Raw genomic sequence first — 14,754 nt, 5'->3', positions numbered from 1 at the left:
CTACTGAGGAGAGAGGGGGGAGGAGAGGGCTGTGGCTTCTGTTTGGAGTCACCCCAAAACCCATTCCTGAAGGTTTTACACACATGCACCACAACACATGGACCTACTAACAAATCCACAATTACATTGCATCGCTTTGAAATGCTACTATCTGGTTAAAAAACCTGGGATTGCTCTGATCTTCTAATGCCACTGATTCTTCATGCTTCTGTCTCCTCTCCTCTCCTCTCCTCTCCTCTCCTCTCCTCTCCTCTCCTCTCCTCTCCTCTCCTCTCCTCTCCTCTCCCTCTCCTCTCCTCTCCTCTCCTCTCCCTCTCCTCTCCTCTCCTCTCCTCTCCTCTCCTCTCCTCTCCTCTCCTCTCCTCTCCTCTCCTCTCCTCTCCTCTCCTCTCCTCTCCTCTCCTCTCCTCTCCTCTCTCAGTGTCATGGTTCAGTGGGAGAGCCCTGGTGGCTGTGGGTGGAGGACCCCATCAACGATCACATCTACCACTCAGAGTACTTCCTCCTACAGAAGAAACAGGTGGGTTTCTGGGTAGCATTAGCTTCTAGAATGTGTCCGAGAGCCACTTGTTCTCCTGTGTTCCCTTGAGGTAGAAGTTGCCCCTAACTACAGATCTAGGATCAGATTACCTGACCCCTAATCCTAACCTTAACCATTATGGGTATGGAATAAATCAGACCCTGTATCAGTGGATATGGTTGAGCCTAGTCCTAGTCATACTTACCTTGTTGTGTGTGTGTTTTCCAGGTGGTGAGTGGGGAGCCCCAACAGGTGGTGTTCACCATCCCCATCTTTGAACCCATGCCCTCCCAGTACTACATCAGAGCTGTGTCAGACCGGTGGCTGGGCTCAGAGGCTGTCTGCATCATTAACTTCCAACACCTCATCCTGCCTGAGAGACACCCCCCACACACTGGTACTGTACAACATGCACACACACGCAAACACACACACACACACATTGACTTCTTCACACACACACACACACACACACATTGACTTCTTCACACACACACACAGACAGACAGGTGAACCCTCAGAAGTGTACAGATGAAACAACTCTTCATACTTCACACGTACACCTTTCTTTGTATTTTTTCTTTGACAAATGTACCCAAATGTTGTCTCAATGTTGCCCTGTGGATTCTCAGAGCTGCTGGACCTGCAGCCGTTGCCCATCACCGCCTTGGGGAACCCGGAGTACGAGAGTCTGTACAAGTTCACCCACTTCAACCCCATCCAGACACAGATCTTCCACACGCTCTACCACACCGACACCAACGTCCTGCTGGGGGCGCCAACGGGCTCCGGTAAAACCATCGCTGCCGAGTTGGCCATGTTCCGAGTCTTCAACCAGTACCCTACCTCCAAGGTCTGTCTGCCTGCCCCCCCCTTCACTCTCTCTATCTCTCTCTTTTCCGCTCTCTATATTTCTCTATACATTTATCTCTGTTTATATCCTTGCTGTGTGTGTGTTCTCAGGTGGTGTACATTGCCCCTCTGAAAGCTCTGGTCAGGGAGAGGATCGAGGACTGGAAGGTCAGGATAGAGGAAAAACTGGGGAAGAAGTGAGTGAGACTCAGGGTTATAAGCATGGATTTCTGTATTCACATCTATCTAGCTATCTATCTATCGTCTCTTTCTCTCTCTCCCCTCCCTCCCTCCCTTCCCTCTCTTCTCTTCCCCAGGGTTGTGGAGCTGACAGGTGATGTGACTCCAGACATGCGGGCCATCGCCGCGGCCGACCTGATCGTGACCACGCCAGAGAAGTGGGACGGCGTGAGTCGCTCCTGGCAGAACCGCAGCTACGTCCAGAAAGTAGCCATCCTCATCATCGACGAGATCCATCTGCTAGGTACCACAGCATAGTTCTACTTAGAGGCATATAGAGAGATCTTTCATATCTATCCATCTGGTTCTTGCCTCACGAACCCCATGCAATCAAAACCTTCTATAGAGCCTAAACTTTTACCCTCATACAAACAGAACCTTCTATAGAGCCTTAACTTTAACCCTCATACAAACAGAATTCTTATAGAATTCAAGAGTTAAAATACTACTCTCCATAGTGAAGTGCTTTGTCAAACTCTCACACTGGATCGTGCTACTCTGTCTCACACTGGACCATACCACTGTGTCTGTATTCCAGGGGAGGACAGAGGTCCTGTGCTGGAGGTCATAGTTTCCAGGACCAACTTCATCTCCTCCCACACCAAAAAGACTGTCCGCGTTGTGGGCCTGTCCACGGCCCTGGCCAACGCACGAGACCTCGCCGACTGGCTAGGGATTGGACAGGTGAGCTCTCCATAGCAACCACATACTAGACAATACTAGCATCGTGGAACGCCACTCCTGGTAGGAGTTGCACTTAGGCTCAGATCTAGGATCAGTTGTTTTATCTGAATCAGGCATTACAACAGTGTTATACCCTGATCATACCATCACGTTAGCCTCAGTTTCACATAGACAAGACATCTCCTGTAGTTTAAACAAGCTCACCCTTTCACCTTTTTGACCTCCTGTCCTGTGTTCAGATAGAGGTCAGGTTTGTGAGCTTTCCTGTTTCTATCATCATCAGTTGGAGGTTTTGGAATTGGCATTGGTGTTCTCAAGCCAACCAGAAACCACATTTTTTGTGTTAGTCAGTGTTTTTTAGGGTTCACTTATCCGCCTCCCCTTTCATATTTGATAAATGTATACAATAAGAGTTATTAGAAAAATACCAACGTTTTTGGCAGGGAATCTATGTTATAGTTTTGACCACAGCACAGTAATGGTTTGCAGTCCTGTTTCTCTGGAGCCATGCTGGAGTTGCTCTGGTAATCAACAGAAATCACTCTACCAATACAGACAGATGACTTGGCCAGTCCCAATAATAATGATAGCAGTAATAATATCAGAATCATATCAGAAGGGTATTTAATAACCTCCCTGTCCACTGCAGAGAGAGATAGGAACTCCTGTATGTCTGCATGACCTACATGACCCCAGTCACCCATGAAAACCACACGTAGACAGACACACAGTTAAATGTTGCGGGGCCTATTGGAATTGCCTGTGTTTTCTGGGCTATTGCCAAGTATTTATGTTCACTTAGTATGTTGTTTTTTAGATTAATTGTATATCTGCTGAAAAACATTTTATATAACATTTATAAAAGCATTTACAACTACATATTTCTGAAAGTTATTATAAAGTGTTATAATGTCATTTGTAATGCTTTTCAAACATTGAGCTCTAATTCCAACTGTGTCATGCCATTCCAGTCTTCTCTGTGACAGTATTGGTTGTCTAAACGTTGTGTTACTGTTGCAGAGTGTCCCTGGCAGACAGATTGGCTGGTTATAAATCTGGCTGTTTAGACTGGGGACGAGAGGGACTGGGGCTGTTGGCTGGGTTTAGATGCCCAATCCATTATCCAGGCCTTTAGATATGTGTACACACGCGCCTGCCCTGCCTGGCCACTCCACACGCCACAATGCACTGCTGCCCTACCCAGCGAGCCTTATAGAGCACAACAGACAAAAAGCGCTCAGTTCCCTGTCCCTCTCCCCCGGACAGGGACAATGACAAACCTTTAGACACCCAGATGGGCCTCGCTGCCAGCTGGACTCACTTTATCTATCTATCGCTCTCTCTCGCTCTGGTTCTCTTTCATCCACTCTGTCTCTCTCTCTCTCACACTGACTGACTGAGAGAAGACATTCATTCTCTTTCTGTAGTTATATGTCCATATGGTTCTCTTTCATCCACTCTGTCTAACTCTCTCTCTCTCTCTTCGCCACTCCCCCCCTCTCTTACAGGTGGGTTTGTTTAACTTCCGGCCATCTGTGCGTCCCGTCCCATTGGAGGTTCACATCCACGGCTTCCCAGGACAGCACTATTGCCCCCGCATGGCCAGCATGAACAAACCTGTGTTCCAAGGTACATTATAAACTGGGTGGTTCGAGCCCTGAATGCTGATTGGCTGACAGCCGTGGTATATCAGACCGTATGCCACGGGTATGACAAAACATTTATTTTTACTGCTCTAATTATGTTGGTAACCAGTTTATAATAGCAATAATGCACCTCTGGGGTTTGTGGTATATCGCAAATATACCACGGCTAAGGGCTGTATCCAGGCACTCCGCGTTGCGTCGTGCATAAGAACAGCCCTTAGCCATGGTATATTGGCCATATACCACAACCCCCTTGGACCTTATTGCTTTAGTATACCACACACAGAAACACACAGTAAGTATTCACCCCCTCTCCGCGATTCAGTCACTGCAGCCTGTTCTGCGACAGCTCTTGACCTGATAGCCTTCCTGGCCACCGAGGACGACCCCAAACAGTGGCTGCACCAGGACGAGACTCAGGTGACCAGGCTTATACGTTTTACCTCCTAGTGGAACTAACCCTGTAGTCAGAGCTGTGTACAACATCTACAGTATTTCTCTTTCTCTCTCTCTCTTAGTCTCTCTCTCTTTCTCTCTCTCTCGCTCGCTCTCTCTTTCTCTCTCTTTCTCTATCTCCTCTTTCTTTCTCTCTGTTCTTCTATTCCTCCAATCTTCCTATTCCTCATCCTCTCTGCTTTCTCGTCCTCTCCTTCCTCCTCCTGATATTCTCTCTCTCTAAGCACTGGTTTTAGTGTAATTACAGAGGGAACTCAAACCATCGTCTACAGGAAAAGCCTGTGTCATCTCCCATTATTTTCTCTGCATACTTTATGATTATTTCAAGATGTGAGAAAATGTGCTCTGATAGAAGATGGGCTGTAATTACCTTAACATGTGTGTCTGACATATAGGGTCCCATAAACAAGGAGAATTTCTTACAATACACACACACACACATACACACACACACACAAACATACATACATACATACATACATACATACATACATACATACATACATACATACATACATACATACATACATACACACACATAAGCTATCTCTCTCTCCCTCCATCTCTCTCATACAAACACACACTAAAAAACACTAAAACAATGTGTTTGCTCAGGCCTGCCAGAACCCCAGGATACAGAGAGCCGTGTTGGATGTGTGTCTGGTGTATAATCCATCATATTGGGCCTTATAAAGTCACAGTAGGCTTGGCCTAGTAAAATATGGATATTAACATGTTTTATGGGCTGCTCGCCTTTCACACCAAGCCTGTGGTCTGAGGGAAATATAGAGCTCTGACTGACATCAAACCCCAACTCCTAAAATATACACACACAATGCAAACTAGTCCTTAATACTGTATATACAGCAGAAATACATTTCATCCTCTTTTCAGCTCCACATTTCATGTGTGTGTGCGCGAAAGAACCTGACCTGGCATTTACAGTATGTGTATTTTTAGAGTGTGTGTGTTACGCTGGCCTTAGCCCTGTGTGTGTTGACCTGGCCCTGCAGTGTGTGTGTTCCAGTGATATATGCCGCTCCCTGCTGTGTTTCTGTACTGGCCGTGTAGCTGCTGGAGTCCCTGTGGTTTGAGTGACAGGCGGCTGGCGCTAGCTGCCTAAGTCTCAGTGGGGGTCCCTCCCTCCATCCCGCCCTCCCTCTCCTCTCTGCCCGAGTTAGCTTTACGATCTCTCTATTACGTCCTATGCTGCAGTTAGCCCCTCTCCCTCCTTCCTTCCTCTGTGAACATGTACAGTGGCTTGCAAAAGTATTCACCCCCCTTGGCATTTTTCCTATTTTGTTGCCTTACAACCTGGAATTAAAATGGATTTTTTGTGGGGTTTGTATCATTTGATTTACACAACATGCCTACCACTTTGAAGATGCAAAATATTTTTTTGTGTGAAACAAACAAGAAATAAGACAAAAAAACTGAAAACTTGAGCGTGCATAACTATTCACCCCCCCAAAGTCAATACTTTGTAGAGCCACCTTTTGCAGCTATTACAGCTGCAAGTCTCTTGGGGTATGTCTCTATAAGCTTGGCACATCTAGCCACTGGGATTTTTGCCTTCAAGGCAAAACTGCTCCAGCTCCTTCAAGTTGGATGGGTTCCGCTGATGTACAGTAATCTTTAAGTCATACCACAGATTCTCAATTGGATTGAGGTCTGGGCTTTGACTAGGCCATTCCAAGACATTTAAATGTTTCCCCTTAAACCACTCGAGTGTTGCTTTAGCAGTATGCTTAGGGTCATTGTCCTGCTGCAAGGTGAACCTCCGTCCCAGTCTCAAATCTCTGGAAGACTGAAACAGGTTTCCCTCAAGAATGTCCCTCTATTTAGCGCCATCCATCATTCCTTCAATTCTGACCAGTTTCCCAGTCCCTGCCGATGAAAAACATCAAATCAAATCAAATCAAATTGTATTGGTCACATGCGCCGAATACAACAGGTGCAGACATTACAGTGAAATGCTTACTTACAGCCCTTAACCAACAGTGCATTTATTTTAAACAAAAAAAGTAAGAATAAAACAACAACAAAAAAAGTGTTGAGAAAAAAAGAGCAGAAGTAAAATAAGTGACAGTAGGGAGGCTATATATACAGGGGGGGTACCGTTGCAGAGTCAATGTGCGGGGGGACCGGCTAGTTGAGGTAGTTGAGGTAATATGTACATGTGGGTAGAGTTAAAGTGACTATGCATAAATACTTAACAGAGTAGCAGCAGCGTAAAAAGGATGGGGTGGGGGGGCAGTGCAAATAGTCCGGGTAGCAATGATTAGCTGTTCAGGAGTCTTATGGCTTGGGGGTAGAAGCTGTTGAGAAGTCTTTTGGACCTAGACTTGGCACTCCGGTACCGCTTGCCGTGCGGTAGCAGAGAGAACAGTCTATGACTAGGGTGGCTGGAGTCTTTGACAATTTTGAGGGCCTTCCTCTGACACCGCCTGGTATAGAGGTCCTGGATGGCAGGAAGCTTTGCCCCAGTGATGTACTGGGCCGTACGCACTACCCTCTGTAGTGCCTTGCGGTCAGAGGCCAAGCAGTTGCCATACCAGGCGGTGATGCAACCAGTCAGGATGCTCTCGATGGTGCAGCTATAGAATTTTTTGAGGATCTGAGGACCCATGCCAAATCTTTTTAGTCTCCTGAGGGGGAATAGGCTTTGTCGTGCCCTCTTCACGACTGTCTTGGTGTGTTTGGACCATGATAGTTCGTTGGTGATGTGGACACCAAGGAACTTGAAGCTCTCAACCTGTTCCACTACAGCCCCGTCGATGAGAATGGGGGCGTGCTCAGTCCTCTTTTTTTTCCTGTAGTCCACAATCATCTCCTTTGTCTTGGTCACGTTGAGGGAGAGGTTGTTGTCCTGGCACCACACGGCCAGATCTCTGACCTCCTCCCTATAGGCTGTCTCATCGTTGTCGGTGATCAGGCCTACCACTGTTGTGTCGTCGGCAAACTTAATGATGGTGTTGGAGTCGTGCCTGGCCATACAGTCATGGGTGAACAGAGAGTACAGGAGGGGACTGAGCACGCACCCCTGAGGGGCCCCCGTGTTGAGGATCAGTGTGGCAGATGTGTTGTTACCTACCCTTACCACCTGGGGGCGGCCCGTCAGGAAGTCCAGGATCCAGTTGCAGAGGGAGGTGTTTAGTCCCACGATCCTTAGAGGGCACTATGGTGTTGAATGCTGAGCTGTAGTCAATGAATAGCATTCTCACGTAGGTGTTCCTCTTGTCCAGGTGGGAAAGGGCAGTGTGGAGTGCAATAGAGATTGCATCATCTGTGGATCTGTTGGGGCGGTATGCAAATTGGAGTGGGTCTAGGGTTTCTGGGATTATGCTGTTGATGTGAGCCATGACCAGTCTTTCAAAGCACTACATGGCTACAGACGTCAGTGATACGGGTCGGTAGTCATTTAGGCAGGTTATCTTAGAGTTCTTGGGCACGGGGACTATGGTGGTCTGCTTGAAACATGTTGGTATTACAGACTCAGTCAGGGACATGTTGAAAATGTCAGTGAAGACACTTGCCAGTTGGTCAGCACATGCTCGGAGTACACGTCCTGGTAATCCGTCTGGCCCCGCGGCCTTGTGAATGTTGACCTGCTTAAAAGTCTTACTCACATCGGCTACGGAGAGCGTGATCACATAGTCATCCGGAACAGCTGGTGCTCTCATGCATGCTTCAGTGTTGCTTGCCTCGAAGCGAGCATAGAGGTGGTTTAGCTTCGTCTGGTAGGCTTGTGTCACTGGGCAGCTCGCGGCTGTGCTTCCCTTTGTAGTCTGTAATAGTTTTCAAGCCCTGCCACATCCGACGAGCGTCAGAGCCAGTGTAGTATGATTCAATCTTAGACCTGTATTGACTCTTTGCCTGTTTGATGGTTCGTCGGAGGTTATAGCGGGATTTCTTATAAGCGTCCGGGTTAGAGTCCGTTCCTTGAAAGCGGCAGCTCTACCCTTTAGCTCAGTGCGGATGTTTCCTGTAATCCATGGCTTCTGGTTGGGGTATGTACGTACGGTTACTGTGGGGGACGACATCATCGATGCACTTATTGATGAAGCCAGTGACTGATGTGGTGTACTCCTCAATGCTGTCTGAAGAATCCCGGAACATGTTCCAGTCTGTGCTAGCAAAACAGTCCTGTAGCTTAGCATCTGCGTCATCTGACCACTTTTTTATTAACCGAATCACTGGTGCTTCCTGCTTCAGTTTTTGCTTATAAGCAGGAATCAGGAGGATAGAGTTATGGTCAGATTTGCCAAATGGAGGGCGAGGGAGAGCTTTGTATGCGTCTCTGTGTGTGGAGTAAAGGTGGTCTAGAGTTTTTTTCCCTCTGGTTGCACATTTAACATGCTGGTAGAAATTAGGTAGAACGGATTTAAGTTTCCCTGCATTAAAGTCCCCGGCCACTAGGAGCGCTGCATCTGGATGAGCGTTTTCCTGTTGATTAATGGCATTGTACAACTCATTCAGTGCAATCTTAATGCCAGCATTGGTTTGTGGTGGTAAATAGACAGCTATGAAAAATATAGATGAAAACTCTCTTGGTAAATAGTGTGGTCTACAGCTTATCATAAGATACTCTACCTCAGGCGAGCAAAACCTCGAGACTTCCTTAGTATTTGATTTTGTGCACCAGCTGTTGTTTATAAATATACACAGACCGCCACCCCTTGTCTTACCAGAGTCAGCCGTTCTGTCCTGCCGATGTAGCGTATAGCCCGCTAGCTGAATGTTATCATTGTTGTCGTTCAGCCACGACTCCGTGAAACATAAGATATTACAGTTTTTAATGTCCCGTTGGTAGGATAACCGTAATCTTAAATCGTCCATTTTATTCTCAAAAGCTTGAACGTTGGCTAATAGGATTGATGGAAGAGGCAGTTTACTCGCTCGCCGTCGGATCCTTACAAGGCACCCGGATCTGCGTCTGCGATATCTCCGTCTCTTCCTCACGCGAATGACGGGGATTTGGGCCTTGTCGGGTGTCTGTATGATATCCTTCGCGGCCGCCTCGTTGAAGAAAAAATCTTCGTCCAATGCGAGGTGAGTAATCGCTGTCCTGATATCCAGAAGCTCTTTTTGGTTATAAGAGACGATGGCAGAAACATTATGTACAAAATAAATTACAAATAACGCGGAAAAACACACATAATAGTACAATTGGTTAGAGGGCTGTAAAACGGCAGCCATCTTCTCCGGCGCTGTAGTAATAATCCCCACAGCATGATGCTGCCACCACCATGCTTCACTGTTTGGATGGTGTTCTCGGGGTGATGAGAGGTGTTGGGTTTGCGCCAGACATAGTGTTTTCCTTGATGGCCAAAAAGCTCAATTTTAGTCTCTTCTGACCAGAGTACCTTCTTCAATATGTTTGGTGAGTCTCCCACATGCCTTTTGTGTTTGCTTATTTTTTTCTTCAAGCAATGGCTTTTTGCTGGCCACTCTTCCATAAAGCCCAGCTCTGTGGAGTGTACGGCTTAAAGTGGTCCTATGGACAGATACTCCAATCTCCGCTGTGGAGCTTTGCAGCTCCTTCAGGGTTATCTTTGGTCTCTTTGTTGCCTCTGATTAATGCCCTCCTTGCCTGGTCCATGAGTTTTGGTGGGCGGCCCTCTCTTGGCAGGTTTGTTGTGGTGTCATATTCTTTAAAAAAAATTATAATGGATTTAATGGTGCTCCGTGGGATGTTCAAAGTTTCTGATATTGTTTTATAACCCAACCCTGATCTGTACTTCTCCACAACTTTGTCCCTGACTTGTTTGGAGAGCTCCTTGGTCTAAATGGTGCCCCTTGCTTAGTGGTGTTGCGGACTCTGGGGCCTTTCAGAACAGGTGTATATATATTGAGATCATGTGACACTTTGATTGCACACAGGTGGACTTTATTTAACTAATTATGTGACTTCTGAAGGTAATTGGTTGCACCAGATGTTATTTAGGGGCTTCATAGCAAAGGGGGTGAATACATATGCACGCACCACTTTTCTGTTTCACTTCACCAATTTGGACTATTTTGTGTATGTCCATTACATGAAATCCAAATAAAAATCCATTTAAATTACAGGTTGTAATGCAACAAAATAGGAAAAACGCCAAGGGTGATGAATACTTTTGCAAGGCACTGTAGCTCTCGTCCTCCCTGTAACTCTCCCTGTAAAACCATCTCAAATGTTTTGCTTGCTCTGTCCCACATGTTGTTTTCAGTTTATCTCCACTCCTTCCGTAGCCCCCCTCCCTGCTCATGTACAACGATGTCTTCTTCATCATGGATGTGTCTTCTGGTCCTACACTGTGTACTGGTTTACTGTGTCTCTAATTGGTCAACGAGAAAAGGTCTCATGCTGTCATAGGTTGATGAGATAAGGTCTCATGCTGTGATTGGTTAATGTTCCCCAGATGACAGACATCATCGCCACGGTGAGGGAGTCCAACCTGAAGCTGACGTTGGCGTTCGGTATCGGCATGCACCACGCTGGACTACACGAGAGAGACAGGAAGACTGTGGAGGAACTGTTTGTCAACTGCAAGATCCAGGTAGGACCCTGATAGGTCCAGGTAGGACCCTGATAGGTCCAGGTAGAACCACGTAGGACAGTGACACGCAGACAGAAAACTCTAACACAGGTATGACACAGACAGGTGACACAGGTAGAAAACAAATAGTAGACTCTCATACATGAATGATACACAAAGAGGATCCTCCTATAGGTATATACAGTGAGGGAAAAAAGTATTTGATCCCCTGCTGATTTTGTACGTTTGCCCAATGACAAAGAAATGATCAGTCTATAATTTTAATGGTAGGTTTATTTGAACAGTGAGAGACAGAATAACAACAAAAAAATCCAGAAAAACGCATGTCAAAAATGTTATGAATTGATTTGCATTTTAATGAAGGAAATAAGTATTTGACCCCCTCTCAATCAGAAAGATTTCTGGCTCCCAGGTGTCTTTTATACAGGTAACGAGCAGAGATTAGGAGCACACTCTTAAAGGGAGTGCTCCTAATCTCAGCTTGTTACCTGTATAAAAGACACCTGTCCACAGAAGCAATCAATCAATCAGATTCCAAACTCTCCACCATGGCCAAGACCAAAGAGCTCTCCAAGGATGTCAGGGACAAGATTGTAGACCTACACAAGGCTGGAATGGGCTACAAGACCATCGCCAAGCAGCTTGGTGAGAAGGTTACAACAGTTGGTGCGATTATTCGCAAATGGAAGAAACACAAAAGACCTGTCAATCTCCCTCGGCCTGGGGCTCCATGCAAGATCTCACCTCGTGGAGTTGCAATGATCATGAGAATGGTGAGGAATCAGCCCAGAACTACATGGGAGACCATAGTCACCAAGAAAACAATTGGTAACACACTACGCCGTGAAGGACTGAAATCCTGCAGCGCCTGCAAGGTCCCCCTGCTCAAGAAAGCCCATATACAGGGCCGTCTGAAGTTTGCCAATGAACATCTGAATGATTCAGAGGAGAACTGGGTGAAAGTGTTGTGGTCAGATGAGACCAAAATCGAGCTCTTTGGCATCAACTGAACTCGCCGTGTTTGGAGGAGGAGGAATGCTGCCTATGACCCCAAGAACACCATCCCCACTGTCAAACATGGAGGTGGAAACATTATGCTTTGGGGGTGTTTTTCTGCTACGGGGACAGGACAACTTCACCACATCAAAGGGACGATGGACGGGGCCATGTACCGTCAAATCTTGGGTGAGAACCTCCTTCCCTCAGCCAGGGCATTGAAAATGGGTCGTGGATGGGTATTCCAGCATGACAATGACCCAAAACACATGGCCAAGGCAACAAAGGAGTGGCTCAAGAAGAAGCACATTAAGGTCCTGGAGTGGCCTAGCCAGTCTCCAGACCTTAATCCCATAGAAAATCTGTGGAGGGAGCTGAAGGTTCGAGTTGCCAAACGTCAGCCTCGAAACCTTAATGACTTGGAGAAGATCTGCAAAGAGGAGTGGGACAAAATCCCTCCTGAGATGTGTGCAAACCTGGTGGCCAACTACAAGAAACGTCTGACCTCTGTGATTGCCAAGTCATGTTTTGCAGAGGGGTCAAATACTTATTTCCCTCATTAAAATGCTAATCAATTTATAACATTTTTGACATGCGTTTTTCTGGATTTTGTTGTTGTTATTCTGTCTCTCACTGTTCAAATAAACCTACCATTAAAATTATAGACTGATCATGTATTTGTCAGTGGGCATACGTACAAAATCAGCATGGGATCAAATACTTTTTTCCCTCACTGTACATATTGAATAGTTACAGATATATACAACAATGTTGCAGGTATGACACTGAAGGTGTTTATACTTTACTTTGTTAAATCCATGACAGGTATGACACTCTAATCTCTCTGTCTCCAGATACTGATAGCCACCAGCACTCTGGCCTGGGGAGTCAACTTCCCTGCCCATCTGGTCATTGTCAAAGGTACTGAGTACTACGATGGGAAGACCAGACGCTACGTGGACTACCCCATCACAGGTACAGGCTCATGTTCAGTTGTTTCCATCACTGTTTATTTATTGAATTAAATATACTTATTTTTTCCTGTCGGGTCAAATACTCTCCATTTGGAAGTGAGTTCGAAAATCCAGGACATCCATGTGTTGTTTTCATCTAAATGTGTAGATGTGGTTTGTCTCTCCTGTAGTTACAGTAGGTATTAGTTGTTCTGAAGAAAGTGGTTCAGCTCTCTACGCCTGTAGTAGTTCCATTTGGACTGTGTTTACAGTAGTTGTGTTGTGGTCTCTCCAGACGTGCTGCAGATGATGGGCCGTGCAGGCCGCCCTCAGTATGATGACCAGGGCAAAGCTGTGATCCTGGTCCACGACATCAAGAAAGACTTCTACAAGAAGTTCCTCTATGAACCCTTCCCTGTTGAGTCCAGGTGAGAGGCTTTCCTTTGGCTTTGTGGTGACTTTACATAGTGAAGGCCATTGCTACAGTGCTTGTAACTTGGTCTCAGTGCATTTAACATTGTGGGGGGGGGAACTACCACCTCTTCCTCAGTCTCATGGGTGTGCTGTCAGACCATCTGAATGCTGAGATTGCTGCAGGGACCATCACCTCTAAACAGGACGCTATGGACTACATCACCTGGACGTACTTCTTCCGCAGGCTGGTCATGAACCCCAGGTAGGTTTTGATTATGTTTTAGACTTTTTATGATGATTCATCACAAAAAATTAACCCAGAAATTCCAGTTGTGAAGTTTCAGTAATTTTGGAAGCTAATTGAGAGTGGCTACCACATTCTGAAGTCTGATATGGCAACTAATGACCAGTTCAATCTGAAGAACCTCAGAATAAGTCACCGTCTTTTCCCCTCCCTTGGTAGAAGCAGAAAAAGGTATTTCCAAGAAATGCCCCCAAAAAATGTTTTGTCAGTGAAATGGTGTGAGTACATGATAACCAGTCATACATTTAACTGATTCATTACCAGTGAATGTTGAGGAGACAAACAATAGCTGTTGTTCATGGCAGCATCATGGAAACCACAGGGTCATCTTCAGAAGCCACGGTTACAACTCTCACTATGTGACATCACACTCCAGGGCTATATATATATATATATATATATATATATATATATATATATATATATACAGTGGGGAGAACAAGTATTTGATACACTGCCGATTTTGCAGGTTTTCCTACTTACAAAGCATGTAGAGGTCTGTAATTTTTATCATAGGTACACTTCAACTGTGAGAGACAGAATCTAAAACAGAAATCCAGAAAATCACATTGTATGATTTTTAAGTAATTAATTTGCATTTTATTGCATGACATAAGTATTTGATACATCAGAAAAGCAGAACTTTAATATTTGGTACAGAAACCTTTGTTTGCAATTACAGAGATCATACGTTTCCTGTAGGTCTTGACCAGGTTTGCACACACTGCAGCAGGGATTTTGGCCCACTCCTCCATACAGACCTTCTCCAGATCCTTCAGGTTTCGTGGCTGTCGCTGGGCAATACAGACTTTCAGCTCCCTCCAAAGATTTACTATTGGGTTCAGGTCTGGAGACTGGCTAGGCCACTCCAGGACCTTGAGATGCTTCTTACGGAGCCACTCCTTAGTTGCCCTGGCTGTGTGTTTCGGGTCGTTGTCATGCTGGAAGACCCAGCCACGACCCATCTTCAATGCTCTTACTGAGGGAAGGAGGTTGTTGGCCAAGATCTCGCGATACATGGCCCCATCCATCCTCCCCTCAATATGGTGCAGTCGTCCTGTCCCCTTTGCAGAAAAGCATCCCCAAAGAATGATGTTTCCACCTCCATGCTTCACGGTTGGGATGGTGTTCTTGGGGTTGTACTCAT

General features: G+C 46.0%; 1 protein-coding gene across 1 annotated transcript in view; it reads left to right on the top strand.

Moving 5' to 3' along the window:
* Positions 1 to 14,754, top strand: part of LOC121586006 (activating signal cointegrator 1 complex subunit 3) — a 164,333-nt gene that overhangs the window by 110,380 nt on the left and 39,199 nt on the right. The window contains exons 24-35 of the mRNA XM_045213014.1: positions 422 to 520; positions 749 to 917; positions 1,153 to 1,373; positions 1,484 to 1,569; positions 1,690 to 1,856; positions 2,151 to 2,296; positions 3,805 to 3,929; positions 4,227 to 4,362; positions 10,803 to 10,940; positions 12,791 to 12,911; positions 13,185 to 13,317; positions 13,440 to 13,565. Of these exons, the coding sequence (XP_045068949.1) occupies positions 422 to 520; positions 749 to 917; positions 1,153 to 1,373; positions 1,484 to 1,569; positions 1,690 to 1,856; positions 2,151 to 2,296; positions 3,805 to 3,929; positions 4,227 to 4,362; positions 10,803 to 10,940; positions 12,791 to 12,911; positions 13,185 to 13,317; positions 13,440 to 13,565 (1,667 nt within the window). The remainder of the gene's footprint in view (positions 1 to 421; positions 521 to 748; positions 918 to 1,152; positions 1,374 to 1,483; positions 1,570 to 1,689; positions 1,857 to 2,150; positions 2,297 to 3,804; positions 3,930 to 4,226; positions 4,363 to 10,802; positions 10,941 to 12,790; positions 12,912 to 13,184; positions 13,318 to 13,439; positions 13,566 to 14,754) is intronic.

This window comes from Coregonus clupeaformis, unplaced genomic scaffold, assembly GCF_020615455.1.
Source record: "Coregonus clupeaformis isolate EN_2021a unplaced genomic scaffold, ASM2061545v1 scaf0071, whole genome shotgun sequence".
In the NCBI taxonomy this organism is placed as follows: domain Eukaryota; kingdom Metazoa; phylum Chordata; class Actinopteri; order Salmoniformes; family Salmonidae; genus Coregonus; species Coregonus clupeaformis.
The sequence above is the reverse complement of the archived record's forward strand: the minus strand, read 5'-3'. Positions and strand labels throughout refer to the sequence as shown.